The 13,385-nt window shown below is 31.9% G+C and overlaps 1 protein-coding gene across 1 annotated transcript; it reads left to right on the top strand.

Moving 5' to 3' along the window:
- Window positions 1-973: 973 nt before the first annotated feature.
- LOC124831963 (AMMECR1 family) lies at window positions 974-10,823 on the top strand. Its single transcript, XM_047306072.2, has 5 exons — window positions 974-1,248; window positions 1,917-2,036; window positions 2,183-2,297; window positions 5,181-5,274; window positions 10,325-10,823. Exons 1-5 carry the CDS (start codon window positions 1,145-1,147, stop codon window positions 10,525-10,527), a joined length of 636 nt encoding a protein of 211 aa, XP_047162028.2. The 5' UTR covers window positions 974-1,144; the 3' UTR covers window positions 10,528-10,823.
- Window positions 10,824-13,385: the final 2,562 nt, after the last annotated feature.

Below are 13,385 nucleotides of genomic sequence, written 5' to 3' on the forward strand. Positions count from 1 at the left end.
ATATATTTCTAATATAAACATATTTAGGTAATTTATTAATTTTAATGAACTTTTATCAAAATCAACAATAAATTATTTACAATATTAAGTGGTTTATAATGTATTTTTTTAATATTCACTAAATTTATTATTATTTGAATGAATATATGTTTACAATTTTTTAAACAAGTTGTTATTAGTTCAATTGTACAACATGTAGTTTATTTGTTTATCCTTTTTTTACTCTTGTAATTTTTTTAATATGTATGAATAAAAGTATATATTATATTTAATTATATAACAATACGAATGATATTAAAATATTAATTTAAATATAATAAAGTTATATTATTTAATAAAATATAGAGTTTTCATATGTATATAATTTATAAGAATTAATTAAAATTTTGTAATAAAGTTAAATCTATCTTAATTCTGATCTTAATTAATTTTAAAAGAGATTTTAGGAATTGAGTTTTTTTTTTTCTAAATCTCGTTTAGAAGAATCTTCTAAAAGAAAGTTTTCTAAAAAATAGGTTAGAAGTGACTCATGGAGTATGATGAAGTTGAAATCTCTATTCTTTATTATTCATTTAATAAGCTTTTATCTTATTTCTAAGCAAGTTTCTTCCTATAGTTTTTAACGAGACTTCATGTGAATTTATATGAAGCATTTTGTCATTAAGAGACTTCAAATTACTTTTCATACCAATCAAATTATTATATAAACCAAAACATAATATCATTTATTACTAAGTATTTTAAAAGAACTCTGCGTTTAATAACATACAATTAATATATGCCTTAACATAGTATAGTATATATAAGAAACCGACATAATTAAGTTTACTTGAAAAGTGTTACCAAACTTGTCAACCTTATCATTTACACCTCTTGATAAAATGAAATAAAAGAAAAAAAATATATAAATCATTTGAATAATTTAACCCCAAAAGTTCGAAGGTTGAATATATTTTTCATTAATTTATTTAAAGTGCTGGTTGCTTGCAAGCAAGAAGCTGGGAGAGAGAAAAAGGAAAACCTTCTTTCCTTCTCTCTGTTAAGTTTATTTCATCCAAACCTAAAATCCCCGACAACCACCGATTACTGATTTCAATTACATAATAACGAATCAAGAAGATCCTTTTCGGAGAAATACACAAAAATGGTGTCGGCGAACCAGGAAATGGTTGTTTACTGCTTTGACACCCTCGTCGCTCACTACAACAACCAGGAACCTCCTCCTCCGGCCTTCGATCAGGCTCAGCAGTAATTCCTCTCTCTTTTTTTTTTAAAAATAATTTATAATTTTTTCTTTATTGGCACAATATGTATTTTTCTTTGTAAATGGGAATAAAATCGTTGTGGTTTTTTCACGAGTTACTGTTTAAGTTTTGTGATGTTTAAAAGTTTCCTAATTTTTGCTCGTTCTACCATGGGAATATGCTCAAATAAGGTCATAAGTTTCTTAGTCACTTACCTGAGAAGGAAAAGGTGAAATGAATTGAGCTTTGTTCTGAGTTAAAAATCAATCCACGCACCTCTTGGAGGAGTTAGAGAAGAGAACTGCTGTAAAATTGAAGTGCATGGGTTGATTTTAACTTTTGGGAGGTTTTTTCTCTTGTTTATAGAGGAGTTTATCCAAACAGAACTTAATTACAAATGGGAATTGGAAATGGAGGAACAAATATCCTTGGTTTAAAGAAAGAAAATATTTGTTTAATGATTAGTTAGTCAGAATTTATAGCTGAGCTGTGTTATGGAGAAGAATATTTTACAAGATGTATTCGTTAAGAAATTTATTTGCATTGAAAGGGATTAATCTCTGATTTCTGATTGGAGATAGATATCCTTTTTCCAAACATAATTCTACTTGTGAGTTAACAACATGCCATGATATGGTGTCGTTGTTTGAAGCAACTGTGTTTTGTTTTTAGCCCATTGTTTGTTACATGGAAGAAAGTGGTGAATGGAGGAGATCCTCGACTTCGAGGATGCATTGGAACTCTGGAAGCACGCAGCTTGATCAGTGGGCTCAAGGATTATGCACTGACAAGGTTTGTTGATGTTATAGGTATCTCATGTTGTGTTGACACAAATTCCACTTGCATGCGTTTATTTGAACTAATTACGTTGCTCCTCATACTTGCATTATTAATATAGTACTTATGTGTTTGTGTTCTCTGCTTGCATCATCTTGTAGTGCCCTCAGGGACAGAAGGTTTCCACCCATACAGGCTAATGAGCTTCCGTTTTTGGAGTGTACAGTGTCTATTCTTACTGACTATGAAACTGCTAACAATTATCTAGATTGGGAGGTATGTGCTGATTTGCTTGTTTTGGTTTCTGGGCTATTTTTACCTTTGTCTTTATTTTGCCCCAACTTCTTTGAGCTTTTAAAACATGCCCACTATGTGATTTCTGCTATTTGCCTATAATGCTGTCGCTATCATGATGTAGCAAAGTTTAAGCTTTATGTGATTTTCTATCATCCACTATTGACAATATTGCTTTTGCAATGAGTACTCCATTCAAAGGAGATCTTAAGGTACTTGTGGATTTTCCCTGTATTGGTGGGTAGTTTGGGTATTACTTTTAATATGTATACAACGTCTGACATTTAGGAACCAAATAATAAGAAATCCCCTTACCACCACTGTTAGGTAGATAAATACTTACGGAATGTAAAACAATGAACATACTGTACAGGAAGCACTTCAAGTGGCTGAAACCTCCATTCGAACTCAAATCCTCTCTTCCCTTTTTCTTAGACTTCCCCTCTATATTTAATTAACTCACCAATGACAAACTCCATTATCTTGTTTTATTATTCTGTTATGATCCATATTTCTACATTCATACTTAAAAACATTTTGGTATAACAAGATAAATCTAATCCTATGTTATTCTTGTTCATCATTGTTCTTCCTCTTTCTCTACTTTCTCATGTGATTCTTGGATAATTGGACGTCTAACATAACTCTCTTTGTTTTTTACGAACTATGTATTTGGATAACTAATCTGGGTTTGTAAATAAGTTTTGCCTTCTGTTAGAAGTTTGTGTAAATATTTATGAGTTGTAGTTATTCTCTGATCAGGTTGCCTTGGTTATTGTAACCAAATAATTATTTTCCCTTGGCTTTGATGTTTCTTTTGAAAGTTTTTGGCATTTTCAGTAGTTGACATAATCTGATTAAATGCAAGCATCATCCTTGTCCACAATAAATTTGTAAGAGAAAATTGGTGTTGAATCATGTAGTAATGTTCTAATTTATCTTTGGTGATTTGTTTTGTAAAGAGAAGAACATTTGAGACTGCAAGAGAAAAGTGGATGAAGTAGAAAATAGTTTTATTTATAAAGGATAGAGGAAGACTGAAGTTTATTTCGAAGAAACTAAAAATGACCTTGATTTAAAAATGGATTTCTGGAACATTTGATGGGGCCTAGTAATGTTGTGTAAGAAAGGGAGCATTGGTGCACCAGATGGAACAGTTGTCAGGTGATCCAGAGGTTACAGATTCAAATTTTGGAATCAGCCAGCCTCTTATAGAGGCAAGGTAAGGATGCCTCCCAAAGACTCAAGCATTAGGTCTGATCCTTCCCTTTGAACAGAAGGAGATCTATAAAACCTAGCTGCCCTAATAGTGTCATGCAATGTTTTTTTTCTTGCAATAGACTTCTGATTTTAATGATTTGATCGGAGTTGCTGTTAGAATGTTCAAGAAGGTTTTATTACTTGCTGAAAAGGTGTCCTTTGCTGACCTGTCGTTTCTTATAAATTGGTTGTTTGCATATGAGTTTCTTATAAATTGGTTTTTTCAAATGTTTTGGTACGATCTATGATAGAAAACAGTATTATGAATTTCAGAAGGAAAGTGAGAGAACTAGCAAGAAAATTTTGGACAGAATTTGAAATTTCAATTACTTAGAAGGTAATGGATTGAATTGACTTAACAATGAAAATTGAATTATCAGGAGTTAGGAAAGCAACGTATAACTTAACAACCTAAAGGCTGTAATGACAACCCTGCTAACTAATTTATTTCAAGTCTGGCAACAAACTCTAATAACTACTACTTGATTATAACAGAAACAGAAAAATGAAAATAAACTCGTAGAAGATGAAACTTCTCTATATTATTACAGAATGTAGGAATACATATAAACCTAGCTAGATGCTGACTCTGCAGTTTGTTGTAGAGAGGTTAATTATGTATTATAATGACCTGATTAACTAACTACCTGATAACTGAATGTAGATACAACATACTGTATATAGCTGGTAGTTGCTCTAACATTCCTGTCATTCTCAAGCAGAATGCAGTCATGAAAATTGGTTTGAGGCCCTAAGTTTGTCGTGTAACTCATGTTTTCCTGGATGACATAGTGAGAAACATCAATTGCTGATGACCATCGTTTGGATATAAAGCAAGTCTGGTTCCATGTGTACTGTTAGATGTTAAGATGTGTGTTTCTGTTATTTGGGCTTAGTCTATTCTGTATTAAGGGCATTGGCCCATATCTTACAATATAAATAAATTACCCTATGTGTATGCTAAACACACAAGGGATATTTTCTCCCAATCTTTTCTATTTCTCATATGTACCTTCAGGTATCATTAGTATACAATTTACCACCTTCCAATTCCCTTCAAGGGCTGTTAAAGAATTACCGTATTCATGCCCGTAACTAATCTCATGTCTTGTGAGAGTGGCATATTGCAAGGAACCTACAGTGGACTATGTGTTTGTTATCTTCCATGTTTGCCTTGGCCAGTAGGTGATGAATATGCTTGTCTTAAAAGAGCAAAACTGCACCATTGGGAAGGTGCTTGACCTCAATACCTTAGTAGTCTGGCAACACTGCACTAATGTAAACTCATTCTGAACTTTAACATGGTAAAGATTAGTTTTACATTTGTGTTCATGAAGAAAGTAATTCACTAATTTTGTTATTAGATTGCATTTTATTTATTTTCTGGGATTCTATGGGTAATGATATATACGGTTAACTTGTTCCATCAATGTCATGGAGCTAAAAGTTGTTTACTTTTTAATTGATGTTGAGTCTTTCAAGCACGCAGATAATACTGACTTGCAAGATAATGTACAATTTTAAGTGATATAAAATATTAATTCTAGGACACTATTGTATTTATACTGTCTTTTTCACTTTTAGATTTTGTGTGTTTATTTGCAGATAGAAAAGCATGGTATAATTATTGAATTTTCTGATCCTGTGTATAGCACAAGGCGTAGTGCTACATACCTGCCTGAAGTGGCTGCCAATGAAGGTAACTTATGTTCCCTATTGAATGTTGTTTTACATTTTGGAAATGACATCTAAGTTACCAAATTGAAATGCCACAAATAAAAGTTGCCGTGTATTCCTTTACACTAGACTCTCTAAAATTTATTAGGATGAAAGTTCATGATAATCCTATAACGGAAGCAACAACCAGGGAGAGGCAAATAATTCCTACAATTCTTGTACCATAGCAAGTTGAGGGTTTAGACGAGCAGTTCCTATCTACCCTGAGTGGATTTCCCAATTGTGTATACTACATTTTAAAATTAATATAATGGTTTGCATTTAACAGAATCTAGTGAATTTGATAGGTTTCTGAACAAAAAAACCTAATCAATGAACACCATCACACACTCTCACACCAGTATAAGGGAAAGAATGAGAGAAAACTTGTATTATTCATAGCAAAGAATAGTCTGTACAGTCAAGATACAGGGGCATAATCCCCTTCACAGGTCTAAGGCCTGTCAACAATCAAAGTTCCAAAAGCTCCCCTCCCAACTAAACCAACAAACTATTTATACAACCTCTTTTCCCGCTCCCTCTAACTGTTAGAAACAGTTAGGTTATTAAAACTAATTATTCTTCTTTCTTTCGTATACTCTCCATTGCCTATCAGAATTATTGCATGCATTACTTTGTATGGCTTGGGTTTACTGCTAATATGTTAAGTAGAGAGATACCTTCAAACAAAGGCATTTCATTCTAACCAAATTCTGAAAGAGTGAACAACTACCTCAAGGTAAACATCTAATGTTAACTAAATACCCAAAACAATTATAAAAAGGCACCATATAGTGTAAACGCAAGTGTCCTACTACTGGTGAACAAACAAAATTATTGGAACCTTTATACTCAAAGGATTTCCAGCCTTCAAAAAATAAAGTTATTTGCCCCTCACCTCTTTCCTATCAAACTAAATTTTACTATTCCTTCAAATGCAATTACTTGCCGCTCTTTTGTAACTGTTAATTCAAGTAATTAATACCGAACATTTTTAACCATATTTCAAAACAAAGCATAGTTGTACAAAGGTTTATATTATGTTTGTGATTAAAAAATTAGATTGATGATTTTTAATTGATAAAAAATCTATTTACAAACCTTGTGATTAATATGAAAATAAATTTTTACATAAATTGCATTTTTATCTAAATCACATGAAAGTATATGGTTGGGGTTTGAATATAAAAAAAAAAGGAGAAGCTAATATACAGCCTGCGGCTCCTCTCTATACAAAGGTATGAGAGAGGGTTATTGTATATATGCAAAGAGGTTATATTTGGTTCGAATCCATGACCAGCTGGTCACCAAGTGTGATAATATGGGTAAATATATCTGTCAAATGTAAATAATCCACTTTCAAATACTTAAGATTAAAAAAAAGAAATATATTTTGGAGGGCTTGAGAGATTCCTCTCATAATCTCTATTTATATTGAAAAACTGATACTAAGACATGGAAGATTAAGGGAGTGCACTAGACACCTAGGTGCAAAACACAACTAAACACACATGGAGAAATGTGAAAGAGGATCATTTGGAAAGAGAATTGAAAAGGGAACCTTATTATTGAGGGAGTAGGATGACATCCCCTTAATAAGAAAACATGATGTTAGGATGACATCCCCCAATGATGGACATGAATATTTGAACCAAGTAATAGGGTGCGAAGAGTCTCAACTAAGTATCTATTTTTCCTTTCTGCTAGCTATATCATTTTATTTTGATGTGTGAGGACAAGTAGACTAATGTAATATACCATGTGAACTTAAGACAATAGAGAAATTAGATGAGAAATATTCTTTGGCATTATCATTTCTAAAATTTTTGATTATTTGACCGAATTGATTCTTGATCTCATTCCAGAAAGATGTAAAGATAGACAATGATTCAGAACAATCTTTCATAAGATAAACCCAATTACATCTTGAATATTCATGAATGAATGTAACAAAATACTTAAAACCAAAAGAAGAGACACAACTAGGTCCCCAAATATCGGAATGGATAATACAAAAACTAGAATTACACCTTGATTTAGACCTTTTAGGAAAGGGACATCTAACATGTTTTCCTAACTGACTGGACTTACATTCTAAGGTTTGGAGACTACTGAGCTCAGGGATCATTTTCTTTAGTTTTTACAAATGCGGATGAGCTAACCAATCATGTAATAGTTTAGGACTTGGAGATGCAACACAAGTCACATGAGGACTAGATCCAATATTGTATAAACCTCGAGCTTCATATCCTTGTCCAATTCATCTCCTTGAACCACTCTCCTGTATAACAAAGGATTTGTTATCAAAGGTTATTAAGCAATTTAATTTTTGGTTAATTGGCTTAATGAAATTAGATTGAAAGGACAATTAGGAACAAAACAAACATATTTGAGATTTGGGGAAGGGGAAAGTGAAACTTGACCGACTCCCTTTGAGAAAGTTTTAGAGCCATTTGCCAAGGTTATGAAATGATGGTTTCTTTGAAAAGAAAGGGATAAGAATAAAGAAGCATTACCATAGATGTGATTAGAAACACCCTTGTCAATTACTCACGAATTTTGACCTTTCATGGATTGAGAAAACAAGTTGGTGATGTACTTGGAGTTTTAGATATTTGTGCCAAGCTATTAGACTTTAACCTTAGATACTCTTGATATTCATTTTTAGTGAATTTGGAGTTTGATGTTTCAACCTTAGAAACATGGGCTGTCTTGGCAAGAATACCATGTAGAGAGTAACAATTTTCTTGGGTATGGCCCATCCTTCTATAGTATGTGCATTGAGGATGCCCTCGACCTCCACATCCTTCTCCTCTAGTGCCACATCCTCGTCTTCCTCATGTGGCAACCATGACAGATGGTTCCATTAGTTCATGAGCTTCCTTAGTTTGAGGCTTTGGGACTCAAAGAAGACGTGTGGTCAAGCAACCCATGGAAGAGACTTCATGACTTGTCAGGAGTTGATTTCTAACATGATTAAAGTCTGAATGTAAAACACGAAGGATCATCACCATATAATATTTGTCAAGATTCTTCTTGATTTCCTCTAAATATTTGACTTCCAAGAACATCTTTAGTTCTTCCACAGTTGATTGGGCTTTGGGCTTCAATCATTAAGGACACAATATCATGATGGTCAATCATTTTGAGAGATGCAAGTTTCTTTGCAGAATCATAGAGACATTAGATATCATTGGCATAGATGTTTTGAGTTTTTTTCCAAAAGGAGTTGCATGTTTTGAAAGCTCTAAGGGACATTAGAAGTCGTGGTTCCACATATTGCTACAACAGGGCACATAGCTGGAAATCTGCATGTTTCCACTGCTTGGCATTTTCAGCAGGCTCATGGCTTCCATCTTTCTCAATGTGGTCATGATGTCCTTAGCCAAGGAACCACATTTCAACAACCACATTTCAACCAATGCAGCCCACAATAGATAATTTTGTCCATTTAGCTTCTCGAAAGTAATGCGGGGGCTTCCACAGAATGAAATAGCGTTTCTAGTAGCCATAATTGACCAAGGAGATGAAAACAGAAAGGAATCACGAGAAGAAGAGAAAACAACAAGGAAAAACAAAAGCCCTAGGGTGACTTCGAACCACATTGGAGCAAAGCTTTGAAGGCGAAAATGGAGACAACAAGGTCCGGTGAGACTGGAAACAGTGGTGCGACAGAGTTTTGCGAGAGGAAGGCAGCGTGTGGACGTCATATGCCTGGCAACACCAGACTTGGGTTAAGCGCATGGTGCTGCTTGGATGAGAATTAGCCTCCAGCATTGATGGGCATTAATGGGGTTGGCTGTTGCTTAAAGAGGCACTCCAGACCTAGTGGTCATCGGCAAAAACTCTGTTGGCTGGCGGACAACAGCGGCAAAAATTGTGTCGGAGAGTGGCATAGAGGGATCAACTCACTCTGATACTAACTTAAGATTAAAAACAAGAGAAATATGTTTTGAAGGGATTAAGAGATCTCTCTCATAATCTACTATTTATAATTAAAAACTGATACAAAAGTACATGGAAGATTAAGGGACTGTACTAGACACCAAGGTGTAGAATTAAGTATGACTATGTGTACAACTAATAATTGTCTAGCACACTACACCCTACTTAGGCTTAATGATGATACATAGATGTAATTATTCTAATAAATATTTCATATATTCCAAAACTCTCCTGCATGTTAAAGCTCATAAATTGAGAATGTAGAATGGAGGGAGTAGGATGATTCTTGAGAATTATCATGAGGCTAGCTGATACTTTCTGAATGAATGGTTAGTGATGACATGATGACAGTGGAGAAGATTAAAACACTAGAAAAATGCATGTTAGGAAAAGCTAATGAAGAAGATGGCCAGGATAGAGAGAACATGGCTGAAAACCTGAAACTAAACTTGCGGAAATTGAACGTGCCAGAAGGGTACAAAAATGGGGTCAGATTATATGAGTTAAAGTTGATTTGAAGGAAGAACTATAAGTAGTGCTTCAAATTTTGGGAGCTCAATAGTCAACTAGTAGTAACAAGACTGGTTGGTATATAAGCATTGACAAAGATTGAAATTATGGAATTCTAGGTAATGAATGAAACACTGAATTAATGATATATATCCTTTCTTCTTACAACCTTGACCAATAAATGTATACTAATCATATTAGAGGGAAGTGAATCATGAAATGATGATATTTCAAACAATCCTAAGTGATAGTGAGGAATTAGGAAACTTATCTTAAAGAACAAACCAAGAAAACATTAAATATTTTCATATATTCTATAGACAGTTGATCTGTAATGACATTTATGAGAGAACTGTTGAACTTGTAGCAATTTAATCTACATAATTACGATTTATGTTGACCAAAGGGTCCAACTTTTTTTTTGCTTATGCCCGTTTCCTATGTTTTTTTTTTTCAAACTGTAGGGTAATCTTGTATGCATCATTTTTAAAATTCTTCAAAGACAATTTTCTTGGAATTTATTTCATGTACGGTGGAAATGAACATGCATTCCTTGCTTCTCTTTGCTTCGGTTTCAGGTTGGACAAAAATAGAGGCCATTGATTCTTTGATACGTAAATCAGGATACAATGGTCCTATAACCGATGAACTTAGGATGCAATTACAGCTAACCAGATACCAAAGCACCTTATTTACCATGCACTATAGTGAATACGTCTCCTATGTGAAGGAGAGAAGAGGTGAAGCTCCTATTCTTGCAGCTAAATCACCTCACTACTAAATTCTCCAGCCAAACTTTCTAAAGGCTGCATATAATATATTTGCTGAAAAAATAATTCTATTTATCAATAGAGTTAAAAAAATAAAAAAGAGAAAGAACCCCACTTGCAAAGGGTTGGAACCAATGTTTGTCTAACCCTAACTACTGAAGTGTTGATGCAACTTTTCTATACTCTTCAAATTTGTGTGCTTTTAACTCATTTCATGTGACTTAATTCAGCATTTTATGAAAGTTGTGTACGGTTGAACTGTTTTCTATCAATCTTATTGATAACAGGAACTAGTTGGTTTGTTTGAGCAATTGACTTAATTCTGTCACACTTATTTTAATTGTAATTATATTTTAAATCTCTAAAATAGTTATTGCGATGGAAAAGGTTAAAAACAGAATTCGTATTTTGCAATTCGCGTGGAATAAAAATAATTATATTTACAATGTTGAAAAATAAAAATTACTATATTTTACGTCGATATATGATGAACATTAATGTATTATTATTTCAGTGCTTCTCAGGTTCAGTAAGTTTCTTGAACTTTTTTTTTGTAAATCCGTTACTTTTGGATGTAATGTAATATATCTTTGCCTTTCAAAAACTTAAACTGAAACTAACCTATTTATAAATATATAAATCGAATATCAAAATTAGTAATGACTGATATTGTTTTCTACAAATTTTAAAATCTGCATCATATAACAAGTGAATTCCACAATATTCGCATACATAATATTTCTATATATTCGATTTAATCATTATTGTAATTACTAAACTTTTTATATTAGTAAGCAACGAGTAACTCTTTCTACAAGTAATGCCAGGTGATTTACAATAAAAGTGCGATTTTAACACTTGAGTCTTGATTTTTTTTAAAATATTTAAAAGAGAGTTTCGCAAAAGGTATTCTGATTTTCCAATAAAAGTTTCGAATGTGTAAAAGACACTTAAAAACTATTTTAATTTATCTTAGAGACAATTAAAAATCAAAACCCAGTTTGTTAAGCTGATAAAAAGAACAAGTTGAAATCTATTTTAATTGATTGAAATATTGTAAAATGAGTTGCTAAAAAAATTTCAATCAATTGAATTTCAATTTAATTGATTAAATCACTTAAAATGACATTTCAATGGTTTTAATAGATTGATTCACATTTTAATGGGTTGACATAGTGAGAATTTGGTTATGATTGAAAGCTCTACTATTTAAACTTTGTTTTAATCCTTTGAAATGTTTAAACTTGTGTTTCCAATAAGGTATGAATATTTAAACAAGTTAAAACTACTTTAAATCCTTTGAAATCCCTTAGTTTTTTGTTAAGTGATTTCAATCGACTGAATTGAAAAGCAATTTGTTGAAACAATGCAAATTGAAAATCATTAAACAATGTAAAACATATCCATTAAAGCTCAATGTAATGTTAGATATAAAGTGAAATTCAATCAAAGGTATAAACCATCAAACACTCCTAAAAAAATTATTTTCATATATTAGCATCAAATTCCCTTCATTGAGAAAAAAATTATAGTTGCTCCCCTAAGATTAGCTTTTAAGAAATTATGAAACCTAAAATTTTGTCTTCAATCTCCATACCTCTTGAATGAAAACCTTTATGTTGGAGATTTTTTCCATCAAACAACTTTATACATCTTACCTTGTCGCAACCACTAATAACAAAAAGTTCTTTTTGTATAGGTGTATTCCTTTTGACTTCATAACAATACCTTCAAAATCCATATTTGTATAAAAATTCTCCACAAGGTCTAGATAGGCAAATAAAACTATTCATTCTCTTTCTAAATGAATTATGGAAGAAGCCATGGTAAAATCATAAGACCAATGTAGAATTAGAGATATAGACTAATAACACTCACATTCAAATACAAAGCAATAACAACAAGAAAAATCAAGAAGAGAAAGCAAAGTAGTTTTTTATTCATGTAATAAAGCATGGTTTTATATGTTTTAATAGGGAGAGATAAATATTCACAAATGAAAATATAACCAATTTCCAAGTTATTTTCATTTTCTCATAAACAATGCATTTTGATAGATTTTAATCAATTGAAATTGTAATTATAATTTCAAAAAATCGTATAAATTGCTTTTATAAACTCTTTAAAAGAACTAATTGAGAAGTAAAACACTGTACAATTGATCTTGAAATCTTACAAGATCCAACCACACTTGTGAAACCCTTCCACTAGCAAATGTTAAATTTTTCTAATTGAGAAACTACTTACGAATACAAAATAACAAAAGGGGAACAAAATGAACTGGATAACTAAAAATAAAAGAACTTCCTTTAGAAGCAATATTAAGTGATTTACAATAAAAGTAAGAGAACACTTGAAATTTGAACTTTTTTTTTATCAATTCTTCACAAATGTGAGTTCCAAAAAAATCTTGCACAAGAACTCCTCAAGAAAATAATTGTAAACTTAAAAATATATTGAGTTTCTATCTTAAAACAAGATATAGAAATTGATTTTGTTGAAATGACATATACAAGGTTAAATCCAATTTCAATATATTGAAGCTAGGAGAATTGAGTTCATGAAGATTTTTCATTTGATTGATTCACATTTCAATGATTGAAATCACATTAAATATATTCTCTTGCTTTAAATGATTTGATTCACATTTTAATCAATTAACACATAACAAAATGGTTTTCAAGGAAACATTTGAAAATAACTTTTGCTTATAATACTTCATTGATGCATTTTCCTTCCCCCTCCTCATATCCCTTCTACATTTAGAAAGAAAAAAAAATGCAATATCACATTTAACAATTTTTTTTCTTGCCATTAAGAATTTTAAGTCTCCCATGTCTAAATAAAGACTTTAGTTATTCATTTGTTT

The sequence above is a fragment of the Vigna umbellata genome, chromosome 8, assembly GCF_029865625.1.
Source record: "Vigna umbellata cultivar VRB3 chromosome 8, Vumbellata_1.0, whole genome shotgun sequence".
NCBI lineage: Eukaryota > Viridiplantae > Streptophyta > Magnoliopsida > Fabales > Fabaceae > Vigna > Vigna umbellata.